At 40.2% G+C, this 25,324-nt stretch overlaps 1 protein-coding gene across 1 annotated transcript in view; it reads right to left on the reverse strand.

The window, feature by feature from the left end:
* The window catches only part of LOC144756119 (vitellogenin-A2-like), a 74,717-nt gene that overhangs the window by 39,734 nt on the left and 9,659 nt on the right, over positions 1-25,324 (reverse strand). The window contains exons 8-18 of the mRNA XM_078645672.1: positions 19,300-19,457; positions 19,047-19,212; positions 18,457-18,582; positions 16,438-16,656; positions 12,448-12,671; positions 12,245-12,342; positions 4,407-4,531; positions 4,005-4,106; positions 2,288-2,407; positions 2,007-2,196; positions 1,780-1,873 (exon numbers count right to left, since the gene is read on the reverse strand). Coding sequence (XP_078501798.1) covers positions 1,780-1,873; positions 2,007-2,196; positions 2,288-2,407; positions 4,005-4,106; positions 4,407-4,531; positions 12,245-12,342; positions 12,448-12,671; positions 16,438-16,656; positions 18,457-18,582; positions 19,047-19,212; positions 19,300-19,457 — 1,622 coding nt within the window. The remainder of the gene's footprint in view (positions 1-1,779; positions 1,874-2,006; positions 2,197-2,287; positions 2,408-4,004; positions 4,107-4,406; positions 4,532-12,244; positions 12,343-12,447; positions 12,672-16,437; positions 16,657-18,456; positions 18,583-19,046; positions 19,213-19,299; positions 19,458-25,324) is intronic.

Below are 25,324 nucleotides of genomic sequence, written 5' to 3' on the forward strand. Positions count from 1 at the left end.
TACAAGCACATGTTAAGTCATGCAGGGTGACTTCACCTGTGCTTTTAAATATCCCTTAGCACCTTTACAACGCGGTCGTTACACCACGATACATTTACATCGCGGTCATTACAACGCAAGTCATTTCAACGACTTGCCCTGGATGGCGCTCTACACCAAGGAATACTATGAGTTACTATTCCAACACCTTCCCTACTGCAACACACACTTGAGTTGGAATAGTAAATCATACTATTCCTAAGTTTAGCGTCTCTAGCGCAAATCGTTGTAACAACTTCCGTTGTAATAACCATGATGTAACGTACCACGATCTCAATGATCGCGTTGTAACATCACATATTCCTCTCCCACGGCCTAACTAACACGTTTTTGTCAGGTGGGGGCGATCACTTAAATAGAAGACAAACTCACAGATTTAAAATGATCTTTGTTCTTTAATTCAAGATTTCAAGAATTTCTTATCACAACAGTTTATTCAAGTGCGATATAACTTAAAAATGTCAGCCAACCCGAGTTTCCAATAGATCAGCTTCCTCAGTTCCTCTTAGTTATGGCTCTAGTTAAGTGAAGATGCAACATTTACAGGCAGTCATACAAAAACTGAATAGGATTGGAAGACATTTTGAAATTAGATTTTTGCTATCTAATTCAAACAGCTGCGAACATATGAAATCGTAATATGGGTGAATGGTTTAAAATGGACAAGATATTGAAATTACTTAGATTAAAAGAAGAATGTTACTCATCAATGATTTGACTGAAAGTTGGCAATAGATATTGTTGAGAAGCTCTAAGGAGGCAGGTCTCCTCGAAAAAGGGGTTGGCAGTGATTTTGTCTGTGTTACGTGATACTTAAATACACTGTTGGAATTAGAATACATAAAATCTTGAATAAAAGAACAATGAAGATTTGGGAACCCTGGGTCTGTGAATGTATCAAATTGACCTTTTTATTGAATACTAATGAGATTCCCTATTTACATAATCTTTCTACATTAAATGTCACTATACGGTATTAGTATTGCTGGAAGAGATAGTGCTGGGCTAGTCACTGATATCTATACTTATTTGATAACTCAAGTGCAATACGTATTACTGGCTGGAGAGAAGTCTCATCCACCCACTGACTTCCAAGGGACTCACACTCAGTTAAGGCGTCTGATAATAACTGTCTCCTAGATGCAATATTTTCTTATCCCTAACTTTCCTAAAGAGTAGGGAGGCCATTAACAAGATCCCTGCACCACTGGAGCATCACTTTTTGTGATGCTTTACTGGTGCAGGCCTCTCAATCATACCTATGAGGCAACGCCAAGCCACCCAGGTAGAATGGGGAGACATTTTTTTATTTCAAAACTTTTTTTCCTCTTTGCTTGCATGCTGAATTCTGCAGCACATATAGAACGAGGTAAATGCCTCCATGTATTGTTTTTGGGCTGACGGGTGTGCCAACCACAGTGCATGGGTGCCTGCATTGGTGGTACGTACAGAATTGTGTGGCGATGCTGGGTGAATGGACATGATGAGCTGTTTTGACGGAGGCCAGCACAGTAAAATGACTTTTTGTGCTCCCCTGCACCAGAAACTCATAAATGAGGCCCTAAATGTTATGTCTAACCCTTTAAGTACTCACCACAAATCTATGGGATTAATTCACTTTATCTTACATTCAGCTCCATAATTTTCAGAAACATTAATCTTGGGTGTTAATAGTGCTAGTTTCTCACTCAATTGACTACTCTATTTTACTGGATTATTTATCGCGCATTTTAATCTCACCTTGGAGAAACATCTGCGTGAACTTGGATATTAGACTCCAGAAGCTGCACAAGACTGAAATCTGAAGATGGAGAAGGAGAAACCTTCACATCAGCTGCAAAAGAAGCACAAAAATGGCAAAAAGATTATATGGAATCTTCATATAATTCTCTGCTCAACATGTGTTTTTGTTCCGGTCATCCTTCAAGAATATTAACATTTGTTGATTAAATAGGAAAGAAACATACTGTTGATGGCAGCGTTTGCCACAGCAGCAGAATATATGCTTAATTCCATGGGCAGACCAACACAGGTGGGAACAATCTTTCGAACCTCAGCTGCCAAAATCGGTTGGGCGTATTGCCGAGTAACACCATTAAGAAGTTTGTTGATAACTGTTTTCACCATACTGTGCCTTGCTGCTGGTTCTTTGAGCGCCTGTGGTAAAATAAATGAACCAGAGGATCATTGAATGTGAAGTACTGTTGCTGAAGAGAACAATAATATTATGAAATAGAGCAGTGGTTACCGTAATGGCGGTCTGAATAAATTCCTTGTCAATGTCAACAAAAGCCATCTCCTGACCAAACAGCTTGATGTAAGCTGAGATTAGTGGGGAATCTGCAGGAAGCGCCTTAAAGCCCAGCAACTGGAAAACAGAGGACACAAGTTGTTAGAATCAGGCAACAGCTTTATAAAATCAAAGTTCTTTGTTGAACTAAGTTTCCTAAGTGATAGGAAAAACCTCCAGTGTTGTCACTAAGAGAAAAAGGCAATATCAAATGGTGCTCTGTCAATGGGGTTTTGAGGATCCCTTGTTATGAGAGCTAGAAGTGAGAGAGAAACAGAGGGAGAAAGAGAGGGGGCGAACGAGAGTGAGAGAGAATGCAGTGCCACCACATACATTTTGTAAAGTACACTAACCACCTGTATAATCTATCACTTATTAGGACATTGCAATGTTGGGAGCTCCATTGCAGGCAATGGAGTGCTCCCTGCTTTTACGGGCCAGTAAAGGCCTGCAAAGCAAAATTCCAATGTTGTTTTCAAAGGCCTCACGGAGCCCGAGGGAATTTAAACCCCTCGAACTCCAAGAGGCCTTTGTTTTATTGGTTGGAACATTCTGCCCTCTAGTGGCAGAATGTTCGAATAGCCTTATAGACCTTCGTAGCTGGGCTGTACCGGCAATTAAAGTCCTCCCCCTTTGTTAAATTCCCACGCCTTCGGCGTGGGCCTTTAAGCGGGTTATAATGCTATAATGGAAGGTGAATGGTACATTATAATACTGTGGGGATATCTTCTGATTGCTTTAACTGACCCCTCCATTACAAGCTTGCTAACAAAATGAGCATGTGGGCTCCAATTTAGTGCTTTTGCACATGGGTTTTGCCAATATTCAAATTTAATCCCAGAAGAATTCAGACTAGAGTACATATGGACTCATATGATATCCGTTACTGAGGAGTGCTTAATACAAAGTGGTTCACTAATTGCCCCTGTGCACTGTGCAACTGCTCTATTTTTAGTAGCGAGTGGTAACCTCTCCACTACTGCCGTAGGACTGTTGCACCTCCTTTGTGTAAATGGATACCACCCGTTTAACTATCACCGCAGATGGAGCACTTTCTCTGTAATTACACATAAATAATGTGATCACATTGTAACAGGGAACAGAGAAATTAGCCAGTCTTTGTAACTCTGGAAGGCACAATGTTCAGACGAAATAAGTGGGATTTTCAAATAACACAAATCAGACTATTAAACATGGATTTGCTATTGCCTCTGAGGAACATTTTACTTTCATTGGAAATTGTAAAATACTAAGTGATTGCTCTGTGAGACATAGACACAAAGATTTACAGTATTTTAAAATCTGCTGGTTCCCTGAAGATGCAGCAAATTACACCAGACGAGGCATTATTGCATGCAGAATGAACATCAACATACAATGACATAGTAGCTGTGGTTCTACTGACGGCTTTCAGGCTGATGGTGGATGTACACCTCATCAACCATAAATCAGTGGATTTCAAAAAGTCACTTTGAAAACATTAGCAGAAAAATCCTAGGGAGCCTCGTGTTCGGAGGTCCAGTGACAGTTTGAAATGGTAAAATTAGAGACAGTGTATTGGAAATTCAATAGAAGTAAGTTTCGACTAGGGAAATGCAATGGTCATTACATAACCCCTGCAATAAAATGCATTGTGTAAATAATCAATTTAAAAAATGTAAAGGAATTACCTTACCGTTTTTGCAATCTGAAGGATTTTTTTGCGCATTGGATATTCTGCAAATGGGATATTCTGTTTCTTGAGAGTTTGTTCCAGGCCTTCTGCTCTGACTGCAATCTAGTGACAAATACTTAAATATGAGTCTTGGTGTGACGATGATCCAGCAAATCAGTAACATTTTTTATCACAGATTTTTTAAACTATATCTTCAAATAATTATGTCCGCACAGTGTCATGCACAGGAGAGGAGGTGTGATCTTGTAAGTTGTATTTTGGTTTGCAATGCTCCACTGCATTTCCTGATACATGATTTACTGTATCTTCCTCCACCTCAGTTAAAACTACTGCATTGTATCCATTTGTTTGTTACTGGTCTAGAAGAGTGGTCTTTGACTATGACACCCTAATAGTATTTACCTCTAGAATATCAGCCTCTGCACCAGTGATGTACCCTCTGGTTTTGGCCAGCAGTAACACGGGGAACATTGTGTTAGCGCTGTTCATGATAAAGACATCTGCAGTTGCTCCAGCCATTAGTCCATCTATAAACACAGAAATAAAAATGTGTTTTGTTGAAAAAAGTCACATAGATGGTTGATATTCCTGGCGTATTGTTATGGTACTCCTATATGCTCATGACAACTCAAGACAAAGCCTACAATTCTAAGTTTCTAATACACTTTTGCAATTATAGATGCAATGTTGCACCGTTATGGCAAATGCTGCTGAACATGTCATATATAAAGGAATAAGAGAGAATGTTTAGTGAGTGAAGTTATATTTTCTGTTGTGCAAAGTGAGGACATTTCTAGGTCAGGCTTGCCTTTGTGTGTATTCTTGATTATTGCTAAAATGAGTCTGGTGAAAGCCATGTTATCCTTATGTGCTGAACAGCAATATTGTTGTATGAGGAATGTGTCCAAGACCATGTGAGTCACACATCAAATTTACAAATTATGTGCATGTCAATAGTCAAGGAAGTGTTACAAGTAGAAACAAGGTTATATCCATGGTCACACCACTGTCCACTGTAAAATGCTTCATTCTGTTGAATGTATCCCATTAGAATCAAGGTACTCTTATGAGTCTGGGTAAACTCCTATTAAAAACTGCATGTCACTGTCTAGATGTTTCTTGTGCTACCAAAATCATGTTTGGTGCTTACATGAAATGAGTTGCTCTCGTTGGTGCCTCCATTAGATAATGTAGCCAAGAGTGCAGTTTCAATGTTGCAGCTTATGAACTGTGATGAGTATGTAACAGAAAAGGTAAGAAGGACTGACGTCTGATATCAATAATCTGCTAAAATAATACCATCGAAGTTGAATGATGCTCGTGGTAATTCTTTCCTTCTTTTTACATTTTAAGTCAGGCAGTTTCATTATCATCTTAATCACTGTATGATATTTTTTAGTTTAAGAATCATCTGCCATGATTTGACTTATTGGGTCTTCAAGCTAAGCACACCATACCAGCATTCCATTATTTGCATTTTTTAGGAAGATATGATTTTATTGCATAATGTATATAAAAATCAAGACAATATCTTTCATAATAACAACAACCTTATAATTCCAATAACATAAAAATGAATATCAATCATTCATCAATCACAATTAAAAACCATGTTCATAATGTTATGTATAAAGCCCCTAAAACGAGTTATTTGAACTGGCCTTACAGACTCAGCTCTACCAATGAAAAAAATGTAGCTAAACACCCAATGGATTTATTGGATCTCCCAAGAAAACAAAACGTTGTAGCATCTTTTCTTGTAGAAGAGTTGATTCAGAAATTAATTTCTCAAGCTCAATACTGAGGGGCAAAGGTAAAGAATCTGTGGGAAATAAATTACACAAGCAGCATTGTCTATTGTTGGCCCTGATCTTGTTCCATGATCCCTCAAATTGCAATAACAGAATATGAAAAAGCCTGAAACGTAAAAGGCTTTTTTGACCATGTATTTCAGTTGGAATATAAGTATGGTTGCCTCTTGTTGATGAAAGTTGTGAATGTATAATGTTGTCAAAGCAAGTAAGTCACTTTCATATGACACCACTTACATCTTCTTTTTGATTATTAGTATACAGGTCATTTTAGGAACTGCAGCTAAGATTTTTATTGTGGGAAGCAGTTGATTTTGAGGTAGAGATTGTAACTCCACAACCATTGCAATCAATTGGTTTCCTGGGTATCATTTCAGATCTTCTATGATTAATCCATTTAGATTGTGCAAATATTTTTGAAAGTCACATTAATAATGATCTAAGTTTATGTTGTTTAATATAGTAAGCTGCATAAAGAACACATTCAAATCAGATCATAGCATGTGCGGTTGAAGTCCTTAAGTTAAAAATATTTTGTAAAATTTAAATAAAAGCAATATTTAAATCCCCCATGGTTTGTTTATTGAAACTTTTCCACACATGTAATGAAAGGCAACATTTTTGCTGTTAGCATTGTTAACGTTGGCTCCATAGCATTCCCCCCAAATAAATGTGCAGAGTGTGCAATTGCTATAACAGTAGTACCTGTTGCTACGAGTCTCGGGCTGTATAGTGCAGGGAGAGGATGGGGGCCGAAGGACAGAGCACTGAAAAATTGTACCTGGGATGCCCTGCCCACTGGCTTGCCGACTGCTCCATTGCTGCATCCTCCTTTATCTTCGTGCAGCCTCCCGGCCAGCAGCAGAAAGCACCCAGCTCCCAGACTCAGGAATGCAGCGTTGTTATTGGTCTCAGTGCAGGGGATCGGCACTCAGGCGGAGACAGGGAGGCTTTGTATGTTCCTCACCAGGCTGTGTAATGCAGCCTGGTAGGAACATGCAAAGTGCACTTGAACTGTTTAGCGGTCGTGTAAACCACTCCTCTCCCTGCTCTGCCAGCCCTGCCTTGTCCAAGAGCCATGGATAGCTATAGGAAAAATAAAATGATAATAACAGTAGGTATTATCATTTTATTTCTACTTTTGTTCAGTGGGGTGACGCTCCTCTGCCTTAGCGGAGGAGCTGCTACTGGATGTATGCCTATTCCTGATCTCTTTCAATTGTGACGGCCATGCAAGTTTATTGTCATAGTCCATCCTAAATTCGTATATTCCCTGACCTGTTCAATTTCCTTATCCAGTTGCTAGGTGAATCTTAACTTTGTCAGGTGAATCTTGACTTAGGTTTACCAAATTACATTATTTTAGTTTGCATAATATTAATCAGAAAACCATTTTTGGTGCTGCACTCTCCTACTCCTTTTACCTGTTTTAGCAGGCCAATCTGGGTTGTTGGGATATAAACAAGATTGTCAGCATAAATAACATGTGGAATTATCTTATTGCCAAATTTTGGAGGCTCCCCGCTGAACTGATTAAGTATTGAGGTTAGGTCAGAAATATAAACTGCAAGTATCAAAGGTGACAAAGTGCCGCCTTGTTTGAACCTGTTATTAGTTTTAATCTTTGTTGTCAGACCTTGGGCTCTAGTTGGCTTCACTTGGATCTAGGTGTCCTTATAGAGATCAATTAATAAATGCAAAAGAGCACCATCTTTTCCCCACTAAAATAACATTTTCCATTAACTGTCTTAAAACCTAATCAACAGCAGTGGAAATGTCCACAAAACAGACACACAAATGAGTTCTTTTTAATGTTAGTGCACAATGAATTATAGTAGTTAAAACACATAAGATCTAAAGCCAGTTTGATTCACCAGAAAACAATCATCTGCCTTAACCCAAGCAAAAAGAAATAAATGGAGGTGCTTGGCGAATATATTACCATCAGCATTTAACAAAGCAATACACCGATAACTGCTAGGTTCTGATCCTGGGCCTTTTTTATATATCGGTTGAAGGTAAGAGCCTTTCCAATTTTCTGGAACATGACCATTTAAATTGGTTTGATTAAAAAGTAGCACTAAGACATAGCCCCACATTTTCGGATCTGATTTGATAACTGTTATTGGTATGCTATTAGGGCCGGGCCCAGGAATCTCAGCTATTCCTTATAAGTAAGTCAACATCTTTAACAGAAAGTGTGAAATGCCCAAAATCCTTATATCCAGATTAGTTCAATGGGGGCCAGGTGGGGTTTTGTAGTGAAGGAAAGGCAACTATCAGTGACTCTGATGAACAAAGGTTGATCATTCAAGGGGACTATTTTTGTTCAAGGGAGAACGTTTGCCGCCTATTCTCTTTTTCTTGGCTGTCTTAGGTTTGAGAGGCGGAGCATATCATAGGGATAGTGTAAGGTGTATGTGTATGGCAACCTCCCCATTAAAAAAGAGGACAATGTATAGGCATAAAAACAAAGGGCCTAATTTATCAAAGTATTGCATTGCCCTTGCGTCTTGACACAAGGGCAACACAATCCTTAAGTCAGATTTAGCAAACCACGCAAGACCATCTTGTGGGGACACACATTGTTTGGAAAATAAAATAATGCAAGGAAGTGCAAGTTTCTGTGCTGGGAATGCATTATATAAGTGTAACTTGGTGTTTCCATGCATCCATCCATTTATTTTGGCATATTCTCAGATTTACCAAGACAGGTAAACCTAGGAATGCATTAAAATGCTATGTAATTAGAAAGAGTAAAACAACTCTCAGAATTGTTTTTGTGCAGGAAAGTCTCCCTTCCTGCAAAGACACAATCCTACCTGTAATGCAAGCAGCCTAGCACCAAGGCACAAGGGGGCCTGCATTGGTCCTTGGCAGCACACAGTGCGCCATTGCAGAAAGGGAGCAGAGATGTGCTTTATGTTGGTACAGATGACACTTTCCTGCTCTTCCCATTTGACCCAGAAAAGCGCAGCAAGTTGTCTTCCTGCATCTGCTACATCAAATAATGATACATCTAGACCACCATGTGAAAGGTAAGCCACATGCAAAGCAGCCCCATTTTTGAGCTTCCATAGGCAACAAATTCAGCATTACAGTGGACAGAGATACATTCAGCTTGCATTATTCAGTCATTATGATGTCTTGGGGCCTAATTCACAAAGGTAATATTACACTTTTGTCAAAGTTTACAATTTTTAATATTCAAAAACTATGAGTTTAATTTTACTAATAGTCCTTTTATGACTGCGGAAACTCTGCAGTCAAGACAGACAAGCCTTCACATAAAAAGATAGGACAGGCCTATATTTCTATCTGCAGGGTCCCTGCCATGAGTGTTGAGTCTCGGCAGTTGTAAAATTACTGTTAATAAAATTAAACTTAGTTTGGGAATACCCCAAAAATTGTAAAGTTAGATAAAAGTGTACGTTTTCCTTACAGACTCATATTTGACCTTCCCAAACTTTCACACATCATTACCCACCTCAGAAACCTCCAGTAGCTCCCCTTCCAGAAGAGGTATCAGTTCAAGATCCTCAGGAAAGCCTACAAAGCCCTCCATTATCAAGGTCCATCCTAAATACACCATCGACTGAAATTCCATCAACCCTCCAGACACCTGCGCTTCTCCTCACATGCCCTATATCACACCCCCTGCATCCATCGCAACAGTAGTGGGAGACGCTCCTTCTCCTACATAGCCACCAGTACCTGGACTTAATTTCAACCCCTCCTCTAAACAGCACCTTCCCTGGCAGACTTCAGAAAGAGACTCAAGACCTGGCTTTTTGACTGAGACACAGCATCCTCAGTGCTTAGATACCTCTAGGGGTGACAGTGCTGGGCTGTACAAATACTGATTGATTGACTGAACTTTGTGAATGATGCCCTTGATCTGAGAGTTGGTGATCTGTATTCAAGGCTCTAAATGAGACCCTAATTATTTGGTAAATTCCAGATTTTATCTGCAATACAATAGTGCTGGTTTATGAGAACTAGTAATGAAGGATACTAATACCATTTCAAGAGGTAGCCTCATACTAGATAGAATATACAAGCCACCTGTTTGACCGATTATAAGGCAGTTCTTTTGTGTCTGTAAAAGGTTTTGCTGAATCTGCTGACTGACAATTCAACCAAACTTTTGTAAACATTTTTAATGTTTTTCCTGCACTTTAACTTGCCAGCACCAAAGACCTTGGTTGTGTTTAAACATACATACAGTGGGGGCTGGTAGCCTCATCACATGCTTCCTGTTTCTTGAGTGGTAGCAGAGAACATCCTTACACACAAAGGGTGTGAGGAATTATTCGTTATCTTTTTGAATAATTATTTTCCCCTGATTTATCTAAAAGGTGCTATTAGTGTGTTATCTCTTTGAAGAAAAAATATTCTACCATTTTTTCGAGCAGGCTTCTGGAAAAATGTCTATGTTGATAACCGATAGGTGCTGTTATTTCATGAAGGTGATGAAACAGTAATATAAAAAAAGGCTGGTAAATATTTCTGTTGAATCTGCTGAATGGCATTACAGCCAAAACAGTGGAAGTGAATTTACAACCAAGATGATGGACTTGTTTTTCACTATCATTCCTAAACTTCAAATTTTCAGCACCAAAGGCTATAGGTGAGTTCTGCCAAACAATAGACTTAAATGTAGCAGGGACTGGTATTGTCATCACATTTTGTTCCTGCCTCATGAGTGGCAGAACAGAAACCCTCGTACACTTAAAGAGGGTGAAGAATTATCATGAGACATTATTTTTTGGGCTGGGGCCTCCAGGGAAACCTCCTGACAGTCATCATTTTTCTTCACAGTGATGATGAGAGTGAAAAAGGGAGAAATTGTCACTTTATTCTCAATATTCAGATTAAATATGGACTATAGAGTGCTCTTTGTCCTTTTTGTCTACCCTTTCTATTGTAGAGCTTCAAACACAGCACCTTCAAAGTCAATTTACTTGATTTTAATACAACACAATACAGCAAAGTTACTAGGCTGCGTTGTGTCAAAAGGAGAGAAGAAAACACCACCATATCTACTAAGATAAGGCACTGCTTTTCTCTTCACTGTTGCTGGCATATTTTTGAAAACATTGAACGAATGCACAAACCCTTGCACCATAGTGCAGGAATATGTGCATGATGTCACGCATATGTTTTATAGGGGGACCTGCAACATCTCAAAAAACTGCGACATACGTTAATAATTTTCCCACTATAGATGTGTGTTGAAATGTGCAGCGACCACACAAAATCTGCAGAGCTTTGAGAAAAGAAAACTTTTCTCAAACCTTCTGACTACGTCAAGAAGGAATACAATTTTGGCAGAAATCACTGTCTAGCCTTTTCAGTTAACAGGGCTTTGTATATAAAATCCTCTGTGCATGCAAGGAAACTTCCATGTGCCACCCTTAGAACGTCACTAGAATCAAAGCAGTGCAGTGTAGTGCATAGTAGTGTACAACCATGTGTTAAATTAGGCAACTTTCTAATGCAAAGCAGACGTTGTGCAGCAATCATAAATCCCTGTACAAAGCTTTGCACTGGGTTTGCCCCACTTTTGTGATTCAACCCTAGCCCATAGTGTTAGTATAGTTTTGATGATGTTTGGGACAGTGGCTAAACTCCAGCTTGACTTTATTAAAAGTTATTCCACCAAACATCCTCTGCTAATTAATGTAACATACCATAATGTTAGTGATTTGTCCGGTCCTCAAATGTATCAAAACATAATGTTAGCACTGTGTTGGAGCCCTATAAGATCAGAGATGGCTCCTTGATCACAGCTGTGGAATAAGCATGATCATATTCACATTATAATTCGGTCTTTAATGTAGTCATCCAGTATATCAAATGCCATATTAACAAATTACACAACACTTTGTAAGTCTTCATGGATATAAAAGGGGTTGATGCTCTGCTCCTCCTTCATGTGGCTTTTTAACATAAAATTGCACGTCACTTTATTTACAGAGCCAAAATTTGGATGGAAATTTCATGAACATCCCAGACCACTCTGAATCTATAATGTGACTCCCTGAATCTTGCGTATTTACAATCACTCTGATATCCAGATCCCATGGGAATGGAGCTTGCTGGCTATGCTTATGAAGGCAGAAAAATTGTAATGCTGTGTTGTTGCTGTATCAAGCAAGGAGTGAAGGTTTGGAGCTCATCCATAATTGTAGGACGACTTCTATATGTAAACATATGACAGCCTTCTGAAAGCTAGCAGAAAGAATGTTGTGACAATCAGGGGTTATGTGTATTTCCTAAGATGCATATTATACATTAATTGTTGGTGTAGTTTTGCCCTCCACTGATAAAATGTTTTTATTAATGGAACTACTTGAAAAAATATCGCAGCTTTGGAAAGCAACCAAAACACCTTAAAATGTGCTCAAGTACCCTTTACGGACTTACGTTGAAAGGAACCCATGTGTAACGCTTTGCTGTATCGATAGCTCATTCTGTCGAGCGCCGGGTTTAATATCTTTACAGCAACACTGGAAGCAGCAGCCCTGAAGGAAATAATGTTACCTGTCATCATTGAGATCTTGTTACAAGTATGATTACATTTTATTATAAGTCTACGTTCAATTAGAACCTTGTACTTTGACACTTACACTTGATGGAGCGATGGGACTCGGTTTCTGGACAAAGCCTTCAGTTGTGAATAGACGAAACTCGCGAGTTGCAGGTTCACTTTGCTCTCCTTGGATGCTATGTTGGCGATGGTTGTCAATAAGGCGAGACCAGGCTTGGTTTCTAACAGAACCATGGCAGCCATCATCCGGACTTCAGTACGAACCTGACGGTCCATGAAGATCTGGAGCAGAATCTCCTGAACCTATAGAGAGAAACAAAATATGTCTATTGTACTGTATGAACTCTGCTAGTTAAACCAGTAGTATCAGGTGCTGGAAATATACCTTTGCATATGGTTATGTATTTGGATTGATATCAAGCTTAATGACCAGAAGATGCTGTACTGTATGTAGTTACTAAAGTAGTATCTGCATACTTAGTTATTTCTACTACTGTCTAAAGTTCAGGTCACTTTTCAGGAAGTGCAGTAATATTTGATGTTGCTGATGTGCAGCAAACAGTAAGTCTCCGATATCTGGATTAACCGCTAGCCAGATCCATGAAGATGTTGCTGCAACATATTATTTTATTACTCAATATTGACCACTGCAATTCAAGAATAAGGCAGGAGGGGAGGAGCCAAGATGGCGATCGGAACGGTCGCATAACCGCCTCGCTCCGTGATCTCTTCCTCCCCGCCACCTATCCTGTATTTCATCCTGTTCGGGGTGTTCCGAATTTGGTCACTGAGGAAGAGCCGTCACTTACCATCCTTTTCCGGGGCTCTGGCGTGCAGTGATTCCGGCGTTCTGCCCTGGTCACCTTGTTGGCCTTCCCGGCCCTGATGCCGGGGCCTCGAGTGCTGTGCCTGCCCGGAGATGTTCGGAGTGCCGGCGGTCCGGAACCGGTGGAGAGACCCGATGGTGGGAGCCTGAGAGCCGCGGGCCGGGACCCCCGGGGCTGACCCGCCCCCGCTGGTGGGCCACCCCGCATGTCCGTTTGCCTACCGGCCCGAAGAAGAGAAGCCGCGCTGTCCGGCACCCCTCAAGTGAGACACCCACTCCTGTTGTTAGTCCCGCCGGGATCCGGTGCTGGGCTCCCCCCGAGTGCTGTGGGGAGCACGCCCGATCTTCTGGTGACTCTCCTTTCTCCGCCGAGCGCCTTCCGCCGCGGTTTTGCGGTGAGCCCTGGGGCCGCCGGTGCTCCTGATGGACTTGGAAGAACCTGCGGCGATGGCGGAGGGTGCTGTGCTTAAGATGGCGGATGGCCCCTCGGGGTGTCTTTCTCCTGGAGACGGGGAAGTTGCCGCACTTGCTTTCTCCAGCCCTCGTTTGGTTTGGGCGACCCCTACTCGGAGTGCTATCTGGTTTGCCCTGTCTGCTCTGTGGATCGACCTGTCCTTGAAATGTCGAGTCTTGGAGTTGCGGATCGCTGCCATGGTGGCTCCGCCATTTTGTGACGAAGTGTCGTCTCCCCGATTTGTACTGCCTGAAACTTCGCCGGTGGCTGTGCTGGGATCTCCGGCTGGGTGCTCGATTCTATGGGATTTAGCGGACCCGGTGCCTATGCTGCAGTGTTTTCTACATCCTGTTTTCTTTGCTTCGTGCTGGACGGCCCAGATACTGTGCTTGGCCACGTGGATTTTTGAGGAACTTTTGCATTCTGACTGTAGCCGAGTTCTCCTGGTTGCCTCTAATTGGCCGGGACGGTGTTTTGCGGAGATCCCACCGGCTTTCCCTGACTGGTATGGACCCACTGTGTTCTGCTGTTTTTTGGCTGTGGCGGGGTTGGGAAGCACGACTCTTCATAAAAGTGGACAGGGGTGATCGTGCCCGGAAGCCTGTGGGACCCTTTTTACATGGCATCTCCGGGCCTCGTTATTCTGGATGGTTCCTGTTTACATCCCGGTGTAGGCTTTTCTTGACTCTCCTTTTCGACCTCGATTAGTGCATTATTGTTGCGGGGGGTAGTGTTTTATGTCTCGGTCGCTGGCTCCTCTCCTCTCTCTCTCTTTCTCTCTTCCTTTTCCTCTCCTTCCTTTTCTTATTCCTCTCTCTTTCTTCGTTATAATTCCCTTTCTCTTTTTCTATATTTCGGGTGACTCTGGGCGACAGGCACGCTGTTTAGTGGGGTAGGCCGTAGCCATTACAGTGATGTAGGGTGGGGGGGGTGTTTGTTATTTTAGTTTGTTTTATTCTATGGTCCCTTTTTGCCTTTTTCCAGGGGGTGGGCTATGTCCCTTGGTGTTTACTCCTCTGTTTCGTAAGCGTCTGCACTTTCTCCTTTTTCGGGGCGGGTGGGCTGTACGTGTGGCGTCCACTTTATTTGTTTTCTGGTATTCTTCCTCTATTTTGTACATGGTATGGGCGTGTGAGGTCTTTGGGCTTTGCCCTACTGTGGTCGTCTGCTTGCGTGGGGGGCTACTTCCCTCCCGCCCCCCCCCCCTTCTTTTCTGTATATGTTGCATGACGCGCTGGTGGATATGGTTGCTGCCTCCTTTATATAATTAATATGAAACCTTTTTTATCCTGGCGCTGGCGATGTAACGACTTTATTTGCATCCATCCTGTTTCACCCTATCGTATACATTGCTTGGTTTTTTTTTTATTCTCCTGACTTTGCGGCCGGCCCCTGTGGTTGTAGGCCAGCGCTTGTACTTATACGTGTCTTTCAATAAAGGTTTTTAAAAAAAAAAAAAAAAAAAAGAATAAGGCAGGAGTAATGCACAAATAAGGCATACTTATTCATAGCAAAACCTTTGTAACCTGGGCCCTATGCCGTTCAATAAACTACATCTACATTACCAAGCCTTGCATTCTCATTGTACTGCATAAACACAGACAAATTGTGATTTGAACTTGGCATGTCAAACTTCTATAGTTTGCCCAAAGTCCTAAGCACTCGGCTACACATTGTGCGTGCAATCCACAAACATGATGCTAGCACTTACTCCAAAATTACAGGGGCAAGCTGCCAGGTGTAAATCAAGATCACTCCTGGCCTACTCTTCAGATTTGTGAGCAACTCAGGAGTATTATAACAGCAAGTCACACCTACTCATACACCAATCTTTATGAATCTGTCCCTCAGTTTCCAAGATGTACCATGGATGGGCATGCTAGAGTAATATTGCTCCCTTTAAATATTCCCAAGTAGAGCAATGATTTGAAAAGAGTCCTTATTTAGATTGTTTGATGTGCTTCAACCTATTAAATGGTAGCTATGAAGTTTAGAAAACATGTCTTGAAATATGTATTTAAGTTACTATTCAACATTATCTTGATGTCTAGCTTATTATATTGGTCTTGTTCTCAAAGCTAATCAGAATAAGTACAGAAAAGTTGTATGCATTGCTTGCAGTGGATTCACAATGCTGTTTCCACACATGCAGGTGTAATTCTGTATGGAGAAGTCATGACGTTTCTGTGCATTATTGAGTATTAATGAAAACCATTACAATAGAGTTGCCGGGCAGGTTGTTAGTACATAGCAGTGTGAGATTAACACTAACAAAGCTCTAACTGTGACCATGCACATATATTTTCAATCCCTTTAGCACACTTTTTAGCACAACCATACCTTAACTGGCATAAGCTAGCCATAGGTGTATGGAAATTGCTTAGCATACCACCATCTCTCGAGGTGGTATTTTGAAAGAGGAGGCTTCACACCAGAAACGTTTGTTTATAAAGGCAAACGGGAATAGTGTTTATTAGTGACCTTCTCAAAATTCCTACCCTGTGTGGAAGAATTTTTAAAAAGGCAGATAAGGATAAACAGGTGCCTTCCAGAAATGTTTTACAATCGTAGATGAACGTTGGGCACACACACTCACGTGCATTGCCTTTTGTACGTTTTGTAAGTCCCGAGACAGCTTTCGAAGTGTTCTTCCCAGAATGTTTGTCAATTTCAAAATATAGCAAAACAGTTCCCACACGTAGGTGTAAACCCATTTTGCACGTTTATTTGTTTTATCACATATACACTTTAGGATGGTTATTTGGTGAGTTTGCCTGCTTCTCTCTTACCCTCTTTGGATCCTCCTTGGCAATGTTCCTCAGGGACATCACTGCATCAGTCTGGATCCTCACTGGGAGCTGGGAAGCACTGGAGGAGAATCCTGGAAGGAACTTCTGGATGCGCTTGATACTGGCTGGCTGTCCTGCATTACCCATGGCTTTCAGAGCCAGCGCCATGTCCTCTTCATGGGCATTGTTGGCTGCTTCAGCTGCCAGGTCATGCAGGGGCTGAAAAGAAACAGAGTTTTGACAGTCTTTCACTAGCATAATCTCATGTTTTTCCTCCTTTCTCTATGACTTTTGTCTGTATGGTGAGATATGCTCATGTTTTTCCGTCAAAAGTATTCTTACTACTCCACTAGGGATCACTTATAGTTTAGAAAAGGTCTTCAGTGGAGCGCTGAGGAGAATGGATGGGTAATGCAGTAATATAGATAAGACTAGACCATGAATGAGAAGGAATATTTGTGATAAGCTTAATAGAGAGCAGATTATGGACATGTTGCACAGTAGAGAATGTGCTTTGTTTGGTGCTTAGTTGTAGCAAAGCAGACTGAGTTGTTAGTGCAAAGTGTCACTCCCACCTTGCTCACTGTTTTGAAGGGAGCAATACAGAGATAATTAAGGAGAGATAGCTGTCAACTATTCAGTTGTTTATCATACAAATATACAGAGTAACATAAAAAAATATGAAACTCCTGGAAATCATTGATAACAAACTTCATTTTTGTGACTGCTTTATTCATCCCCACCCGATGGACTCGAACCCTCTGATGTCTTGGATGAGCTGTGCAGGCTCTATGGGAGAGCATCACACCGAAATCACCATGCCCAACCTACCGTAGCCTCCTTCACTCTTCTCATTTATAAAGAAAATGATGTCCTGCCTGACTCACCACCTTTCCATTTCTCTGTTTCTTCATTGCTCCATTCTACAATGATAACTTGTTTTTTATTTAGCACTTCATGCAAGCATCCATAAGCCCTGGAGATAAATGGTTCACTAATACCTAACGCTATTGCTTAACTTAACTTCTGAAGATATAGGACTAAGTTTGCCTTTGTGGTATTCATCTTGCAACCTCCATATCAGTGACAGTAGCCATAAGTACGCCATTAGCTCACTGAGCGCCATTCTGTGTTCTTTTGAAACTTTCTGTGACAAAAATACCCAGCTTCCTGCCACCTCTTCCAAAGACCCTCTGAACCTTTCTTTCTTCCCCTTCCCGGACACAGGTTGTAGGAGATTGCAATGCTGGTGCACCGATGACAGTGACTCTAATTCACTGTCAGCATGAAGAAGAGTCGTCTGACACTGGCTATCGTGCATCATGGAGGCTTGAAACACCAGAGCATCACCTGAAATCCACCCATCTAAATTGGTTCCATGGAGGCCCGAGAGTGGCAGGAGAAGAACATCGAGACAGCAAACCATCATCTACCTTTCCTTTGCTTCCTTTGGGCCTCCCTAAACCTGGTGGAGGAGGCTGACCAGCCTCTAAATGAGAATTTGGTTCAAATCCAGTGTTCAAGATAATAGCTCTTACGAGGGCCACACCCACCATCTCTGAGACGTGGACTCATTGTCAGTACTGCTGTACATGAAATGAAATTATCCTTCAAACACATTTACTTTATATTATCAATTAAGAGAACACACTTAATCTGTGGGACATACTGACTGAAGGTGTGCCTAGTGTATATGGTGAATGCACACAGAAGGCATTTTCCTAGTGTGCATTCATTTTAAGTATCTTAACCTGGGCCCTATTGTCAAAATTAATGTTACCCTCTCTTATCAATAGCACCTATACAGATATAAGTAAATGTAGCACATGGGAACTTACAGGCAGATCATACCTGATTGTAATTATAGTAATAATGGAAGCACAATTGTCCCAAATACTGTGTCCACATATTTAAACACACAAGCATTAATCAGAAGCAAAAGCACACTGATTGTGTTAATAAACTAAATACATTCCATGCAATATAATATCCCTTCTCAGTGTTAAAAATGCTACTCACGGATAGGGCTTCCTCCGGACAAGAGGAGTGTGCACCGCAATACTTGTTCACCATTGACCCATAAGCCAGGATCGCAGCCTTATAGATGATAGAGGATTTCTGATGTTCTGCCACTTTCACTAAATCCTGCAAGGTCACGGACAGAGGTCAAACATTGGCATAAGAGTATGTTTTTTTTGTACACCACTCATGTTCTTGAAATATTTACATTTTCAGAAATACCTCAGTGAGTTGTATTGTATATATTTTGCCAGTCCACAAAGCAACCACTTTGTTAATGATTTTAAAATAAGATACTCAAAATAAATGACATTTCGGGTTAGTTGTTGATATATATGGTAAAGTCTATGCAACCAAGATAATATTGGTGAGACCAATGTGAAATGGGTGTGTCATAGAATTGAGAGGGTAGCACAACAGAACTAAAATACAAAAAATGTTTTTGTTGTGCAAAGTAGCATAAAACAGAAGAGTGTGGAATTGAAAGTGACCATGGTAGCATGCAGCTAGGGCTTATTGTTATAATTAGAAATTGCAGTATTTTGGGAATTCTCATTGAAAAAAATACCTATGCAGAGTGCTACTCTTACTTGAGCTACTTGTAAGGTCTGGTGATCTGCTTTGGCAAACTGGACAGCTAGAGTGGCAGCCTGCGCTGCCTCCCAGGGGCTCAGCTCCTGGTTGTGGATCTTCTGCTTGATGACCTTCAGTGCATCAATGGTTCCCACTGCTGGGATGGCGTTCAGAAGCCAGCGCCTGCAGGTAACATACCAATGCCATGAGTTACACAGATACAATCCAATTGACACAAGCCATTCGTGTAACATCCTGAAAACAAATCACCTGTACTGGGGCCTGTCTGCAAACTGCTTCCATATGGCCTGTATGTTTTCATAGCTTGCAGCACGTAGAATCTGGGTGAGCTGCAGGAATCTGGCTGGAGCATCGGCATGTACCTGCTGTTGGTTATTCTGCACTAAGTGCTGCAAGGTTTCTGCAACCTATCAGAAAATGTGAAACACTTAGTAGAAATAATATAATGTGTTTACAATCAATAATTCAGAAATAGAACATGAAACATACTATATAAGCAAACTTTCAGGAACCAAGACGCAGGGAATTGATTCTTAATTTGGAAGGTTGAAGTTTCTAAAGCTAATTATTTCTGCCCACTCCCTTAGATTAGCTCTCTAAAGCCATTTCACCCTGTATCTTTAAAGTTGGGTAATTTCCAGTTCAGTCGAATATATTACGGAAGGAACATATGCAACACATAATATTTATTACATAAAACCAACCAGAAGAAGACAAAACATCGAACATTTGATGATATTTTTAAATGTTTGCCAAATTTCGCCATTTGTTCACACCTACATGTGAAAGATTGAACTCATAGCACAGCAACAATTTTTTATTGAAAACCTTTTGAAGAAAAGCCTTACATGGGGCAGATCACATGTTCACTAGTCAAAGTATGTGGGCTAATTAACATTTTCAGGAACATTTGTAAACCTTTTAGAGCAGGTTGCAAATATAATGAAAGTTTAGTGTATGTTTGTGATTCTAAATTTGGATGACCAATGAAGTTCAATTTGTTAAACTTAGTACAAAATATTAGCAGGAAAGGCGAAAAGAATTATTTTGTCTGTTATAATTCCATAGATTTGAATTTGTACATCTTTGTTCAGCCAAAATTGCGTGTAGAAAACACTATGTGCATTTTGTATTCTTGCCGTTGGTTTAGTAGGAATAATGCAAACATATACCTTATGGAATACTTTATTGTGTTGCAAAAATTGTGCATCTGATCTTAACAGTGATAACCTGCTTTCATTTTATAACTATTATTTATAAAAAAAAAATTATGGACGTTTTTGATTTACATGTATTTGTTTTTCCTTTTTATGAGAAGTCAATGGAATGTGGACGTTTTCAGTTTTGAAACATGACATGATATGTTCATACTAGTGTAGAGGGATGATTTAGAGATGGGCAGTAACATGTGTTACTTTCTTTCTTCTCACGTAACCACTGTAGAGGTTTCAAATAGTGACCATGAAAGGGCTACAGATACTTGCAATGTGGAAATTATAGGGGACGCATATCTCAGAATAACTTTATTGCAAAACAGCAATTTCAAAGAATGTGCAGATTGTTAAACCCTAGGAAATCAATGGCTTCTATGACATCAAGTAATGATAGATATACTTTTTTTCAATCAATAAAAAGTAAGAGAAATGTGTTGAACTTTTTTGCTGAAGACTGCGTGGTCCGCTGGCTTCCACAGTGCTTTAGGGAGTGACATAAATGTGCTTCATAACTGAGAAGCAACTGAAACTTATGTTTGTCAAGTGGGAATAGTGGTAATTAGATCTTCAAAGGAAGATGAAACCTCTTACTGTCCAAAGGCCCTTCTCTGTTATGTGTTTGTTCTCCTGTGTTGCACACATATACCCTGATTAGTGGTCAACAAAACTTTAATATATAAAGTTGAGTGGGAGCTGGCATTTTCACATCTGTCTGTAATTGTTCCGCAAATTCAGGCACTCAAGTGCTATGGAGGCTTTGGTCACGTTAATCTGACCACAGAAAAAAACACTATGCTTGCCTGGATGCTAAGGAGCATCCTGTGGATCAATTTATAGGTTTTCCTTCTGATCAATGCATTGCAACACAATCTTTGATCATCTGAAGCTTAAAGAGTGTAAAGGTCTTTCTAACTTACAATAGGATCACACACATTCGGAATGATAAGAGGCAAATAAAGCCAAATTTGCAATTGATGTATAACTTGGAGATGCTCTTAAATACCACTTTTAAATGGAAACTGGGTGTTGACACTGTGCGGTAATCTTAGAGTTCTGTTTTCCGTATTCTCTTTCCCATTATGCTTATGTAGAATGTGGATTATGAACAACTGAAGTGAGTGGGGAGACTTTCATACCCAGCAGTGTAATGTGTGAGTTGATTTAATAAACTGAGTTTCTTTTAAAGTTATGCATCCTTGGAATTATATTTTTGGCAACAAGGATGTGATTCGAACATAACTGTAGTCATGGAATGAGAGGAATATTTCACAAGGGCTCAACCCAAATGTGACATGTTTAGAAACTTTGTGGTATCTCTAAAAAGCTTTGCCAGAATGTGTGAGCTTGTAGATGTAATGGATTCTCTGATCAGAACTCAATTGGTGCGATGAACCAACGAAATCAGAGTCTAAGAAAAACTGTTGGGTAAATTCCCTCTCTTAAGAAACTCTGGACATTGTGAAAGGGATGGACCATACTTATAGCTAGATCAAGGAAATGTTCAGCACATGAACACACACTCTTGACAGGGTTAATAGCTTGGACTGGGACAGAGATAATCCTGACAATAACAAGTCAATTATGCAGAAGAAACTGACAGAGTATTTCAAAGCTCATCCTAATATAGGGAAGGAGTCTAAATGTAAATGCTTTAAATTTGACAGTACCAATCACCCCTTCAATGGTCCCAATTCATATGCTTGTGTCACATACAGACATTGTGGTAAAAGGGGATAATTTACTTGCATATGTAAAAACAGCACAGTTTATAACTAATGTGCCTGAGACTAACCAAAGTGCTGTTCTTCGGGTAACACCTTTTATAAAGGGAGTTAAACAAATGGATGGAAAGATTGATGGAGTGGGGTGCATTACCATGTCAGAGTGCGTGGTGTAGATGGGTGGAGAAAAACGAGTGTATTTGGCAGATTCTGGTTTGCCGTTTAATCTGGTGGGCTATACGAATTGGAAAGACATTTTTGGATGTGAAAATATATCTCAGTTACTACTAGACATAAACCCAGAAGTATATGGTGGTTGAAGAGATTGATTTTATTGGTTATCTGGTGATGGATTTTAAATTGAAGGGAAGGGAGACTGTAGGTACTGTTTATGTATCCAAACATGGTGACAATTTGCCTAGGTACTGTCACCAAAGAGATTTAGGGACTCCCTTAATCCTAATTCTCCAGATCAAGTACTTTTGGTTACCACCATTGGTGATTATAAAGGGATTGTTGAGATTTTGTTAAAGAGTTCAAGGATTTGCTTGTGTTGCTAAAAGAAATTCAGCATAGGAGCATCTTTAAAAATTGCTAGGCCTGTTGTGCACAAAGTAAGAAGGGTACCCAAACTCATGTTGTAACTGTTGCAGGAGGAATTAAACAGGTTATTGCAAATGGGGATAATTGAAGAAATACAAGCTTCAGAAAGGTTGGCTTCTGTGTTTTTGGCTCGCATGGAGTTTTGAATGGAATAAGGATTGTGAAGAAGCTTATGCAAGTATAACGAATGAGATTGCAAATATGCCTACATTGGGACATTTTTATGTAATGAAAAAAGTATTCTGACCACTGACACTAGCTTAAAAGTTCTGTGTGCAGTGTTGTCTCAAGTGGTGTATGGTGAAGCAAGAGCGGTTGCATTTGCCTTTAGATCACTCAATGTAGATGAAGAGTGGTAGTCGGTGATCAACCTTGCATGTGGGCTGAACATCACTTTAAGTTCTCTTTTTCTGTGGGGTTTGGAGTGTTAATCGAGTATGATCGGAGACCTTTGGTCCAATCGATAGTGTGCAGGAATATTGACAACACCAGTCCATGTATCAAATGATAGGTGGAATTATGGTGGAGTTGAATTTTGAAGTGGCGTATATTCTAGGAGCAATGAATGTTCCAGCTGACTGTTTATACAGGTTCCCTGTCAACAGATCAGTTTTGTTTGATTCTGATTTGCCTGAGATGTAGGTCATGGTATCTTCTGTTAATAAGTCATAATGGAAATTAGCCGCAGCATATGATCATGTGAAAAATAAAGTGTGTTCTTTGTGGTCACAGGATGGCCCAAAATTACATTAATGTCTGAAGAGGCCAAAGCCTTCTTGAATGTGAGTGAGGAATTGAACATATTGGACATCTAACTGTACCAGAGAAAACCGTTAATTCTCCCAGTTGCACTGTGGAGACAAATCATAAATTTTGCTTATATGGAGCATTTGGGGAAAACTAAAGCCAGTGTCTGAGAGACGTATTGGTGGCCACATCTGGACAGACAAACTGAGTTAGTTGTCAGAGACTGTCTGTAATGTGCAAGTATTGACAAATCTAGGTATGTGAGAACTGTCCTATTGGAGGTTCCAGGTGAACTCTGGAACAAACTGCGGTTGCACATAATTGGTAAATTTGAGTTGTTGCCACTTGGAGAAAGATTTATTTTGGTATTAACTGACTATGCTTTAACATGGGGCAATGCTTGTTGTGTGAGTTTGATAACCACCAGGAGTGTGCTTGCATATTTGAAAAGTTTGTTTGCATGTGAGGAAATATCTAAGACCACAATAGCAGCTAATGATGTCCAGTCTTGAGAGATGAAAGAATTGTGAGATGATCTTGCCATCACACCGTATCGCACTGCTTTGTATTCTCCCAAAGGAAGTCGTCTTGTAGAAAGTATGAATTGTTTGATTAGGGGGTGTGCATTAGAGATGATGGTACCATTCAAAGATGTACTGTGAGTCAAACCGTGGGCTTATTACAAATCTTCCAACAATGTCTTAAAGGCAGGTTCACAGGATTGAAACTCAACCAATTGTAGTTGAAATATAAGAGTGATGTGGAAGGAGGGAGTTATTGCTCATGCATGGTGAGCTATTACCAAAGAAACTATAAGAGGGGATTTGATCTCAAACATAGACTATGTGACATAGAAGGGAGTGTAGAGGAGTTGGTGTTTGTAAAAAAGACCTGGTTGGACACCTAAGGGACGCTCAAGCTACATGGAACCAAAGAGAAAAAATAAAGATGACTAAAACGTTTGGCAAGGTGTTGGTCTGATTGTGGTTCACTAGGTGGATAATCTTGAATTCCAGCACCTCAGTCAGATTCACAAAAGTATTGTGATAGAAACAGTTCTTGCAATAATATTACTATTCCCAGATTTGTGGCTGATACTAATAGCTCATATTATAGAAGTAAACCTTCAAGCTTCAAATATTATGTAATGACATAATGTGTTTGTAATTATTGTGGTGCATAATGGTATTAAGTTATAAGGTGCTGCTAAGGTAAAAGTTATCTTCCATTGTTTTGTTCTTTGTGTTAGTAACAACTATACATTTTGTTCACTTTTTAGGTTTGTTTCCCTTTGCACTGCCGAGAGAAAACTTCTGCTTTCAGTTTTCTCTTTCCCATGATTCTTATGTATAATGAGGGAGGCAAACTAGTGAACGGAGGGAACAGACTGTTGGACCAAGCTGTGCACTGTGTTGGTAGATTCAGTAAACCTGGAGTTTCTTTTAAGGATGAGCATCTTTGGATGTATTATACTTGGGTTGATTTAAAGTTGTAGAGCAAAATAAATTTCTGGCAACTTAGCAAGAGGTTCTGAGCTTTACTTTGATTTGTGAACTGGTTGATGAAGTGTTAGATTCAGTGGCTATAATGGCTATATATTTTCCAGAGCACAGGAAAGTGGGCTACAAATTGACCTGGATTTTGGAGACATTTCGAAAGAGCTTTGTATTATCCAAACATGTACCTCAGCCAAGAATTTGTTAAACTCTTGTTGAAGTGCTTTGTGCTTCCAACTGTATTTCGAAAATAGATTCTTGGAAATTTCTAGATGTTTATATACCTTTGAGTTAATAAAGCTTTTCCAAACTCTGTAAGAAGTTAGTATCAAATGTGGAAAAACAGCAGTGTTTGCAAAATCGGCAAAACAATTAAAGATCTGACGATGTGATAATTTCTGTTCTCCTTGTGTTTGGGGTAGAGAGATTGACTGAATGTGGTGGAAAGATGTCTCAGTAAAATAGGCATGGACTACTCAACATAATTGTGATC

This window comes from Lissotriton helveticus, chromosome 1_1 (assembly GCF_964261635.1).
Source record: "Lissotriton helveticus chromosome 1_1, aLisHel1.1, whole genome shotgun sequence".
NCBI classification, from domain to species: Eukaryota; Metazoa; Chordata; class Amphibia; order Caudata; family Salamandridae; genus Lissotriton; species Lissotriton helveticus.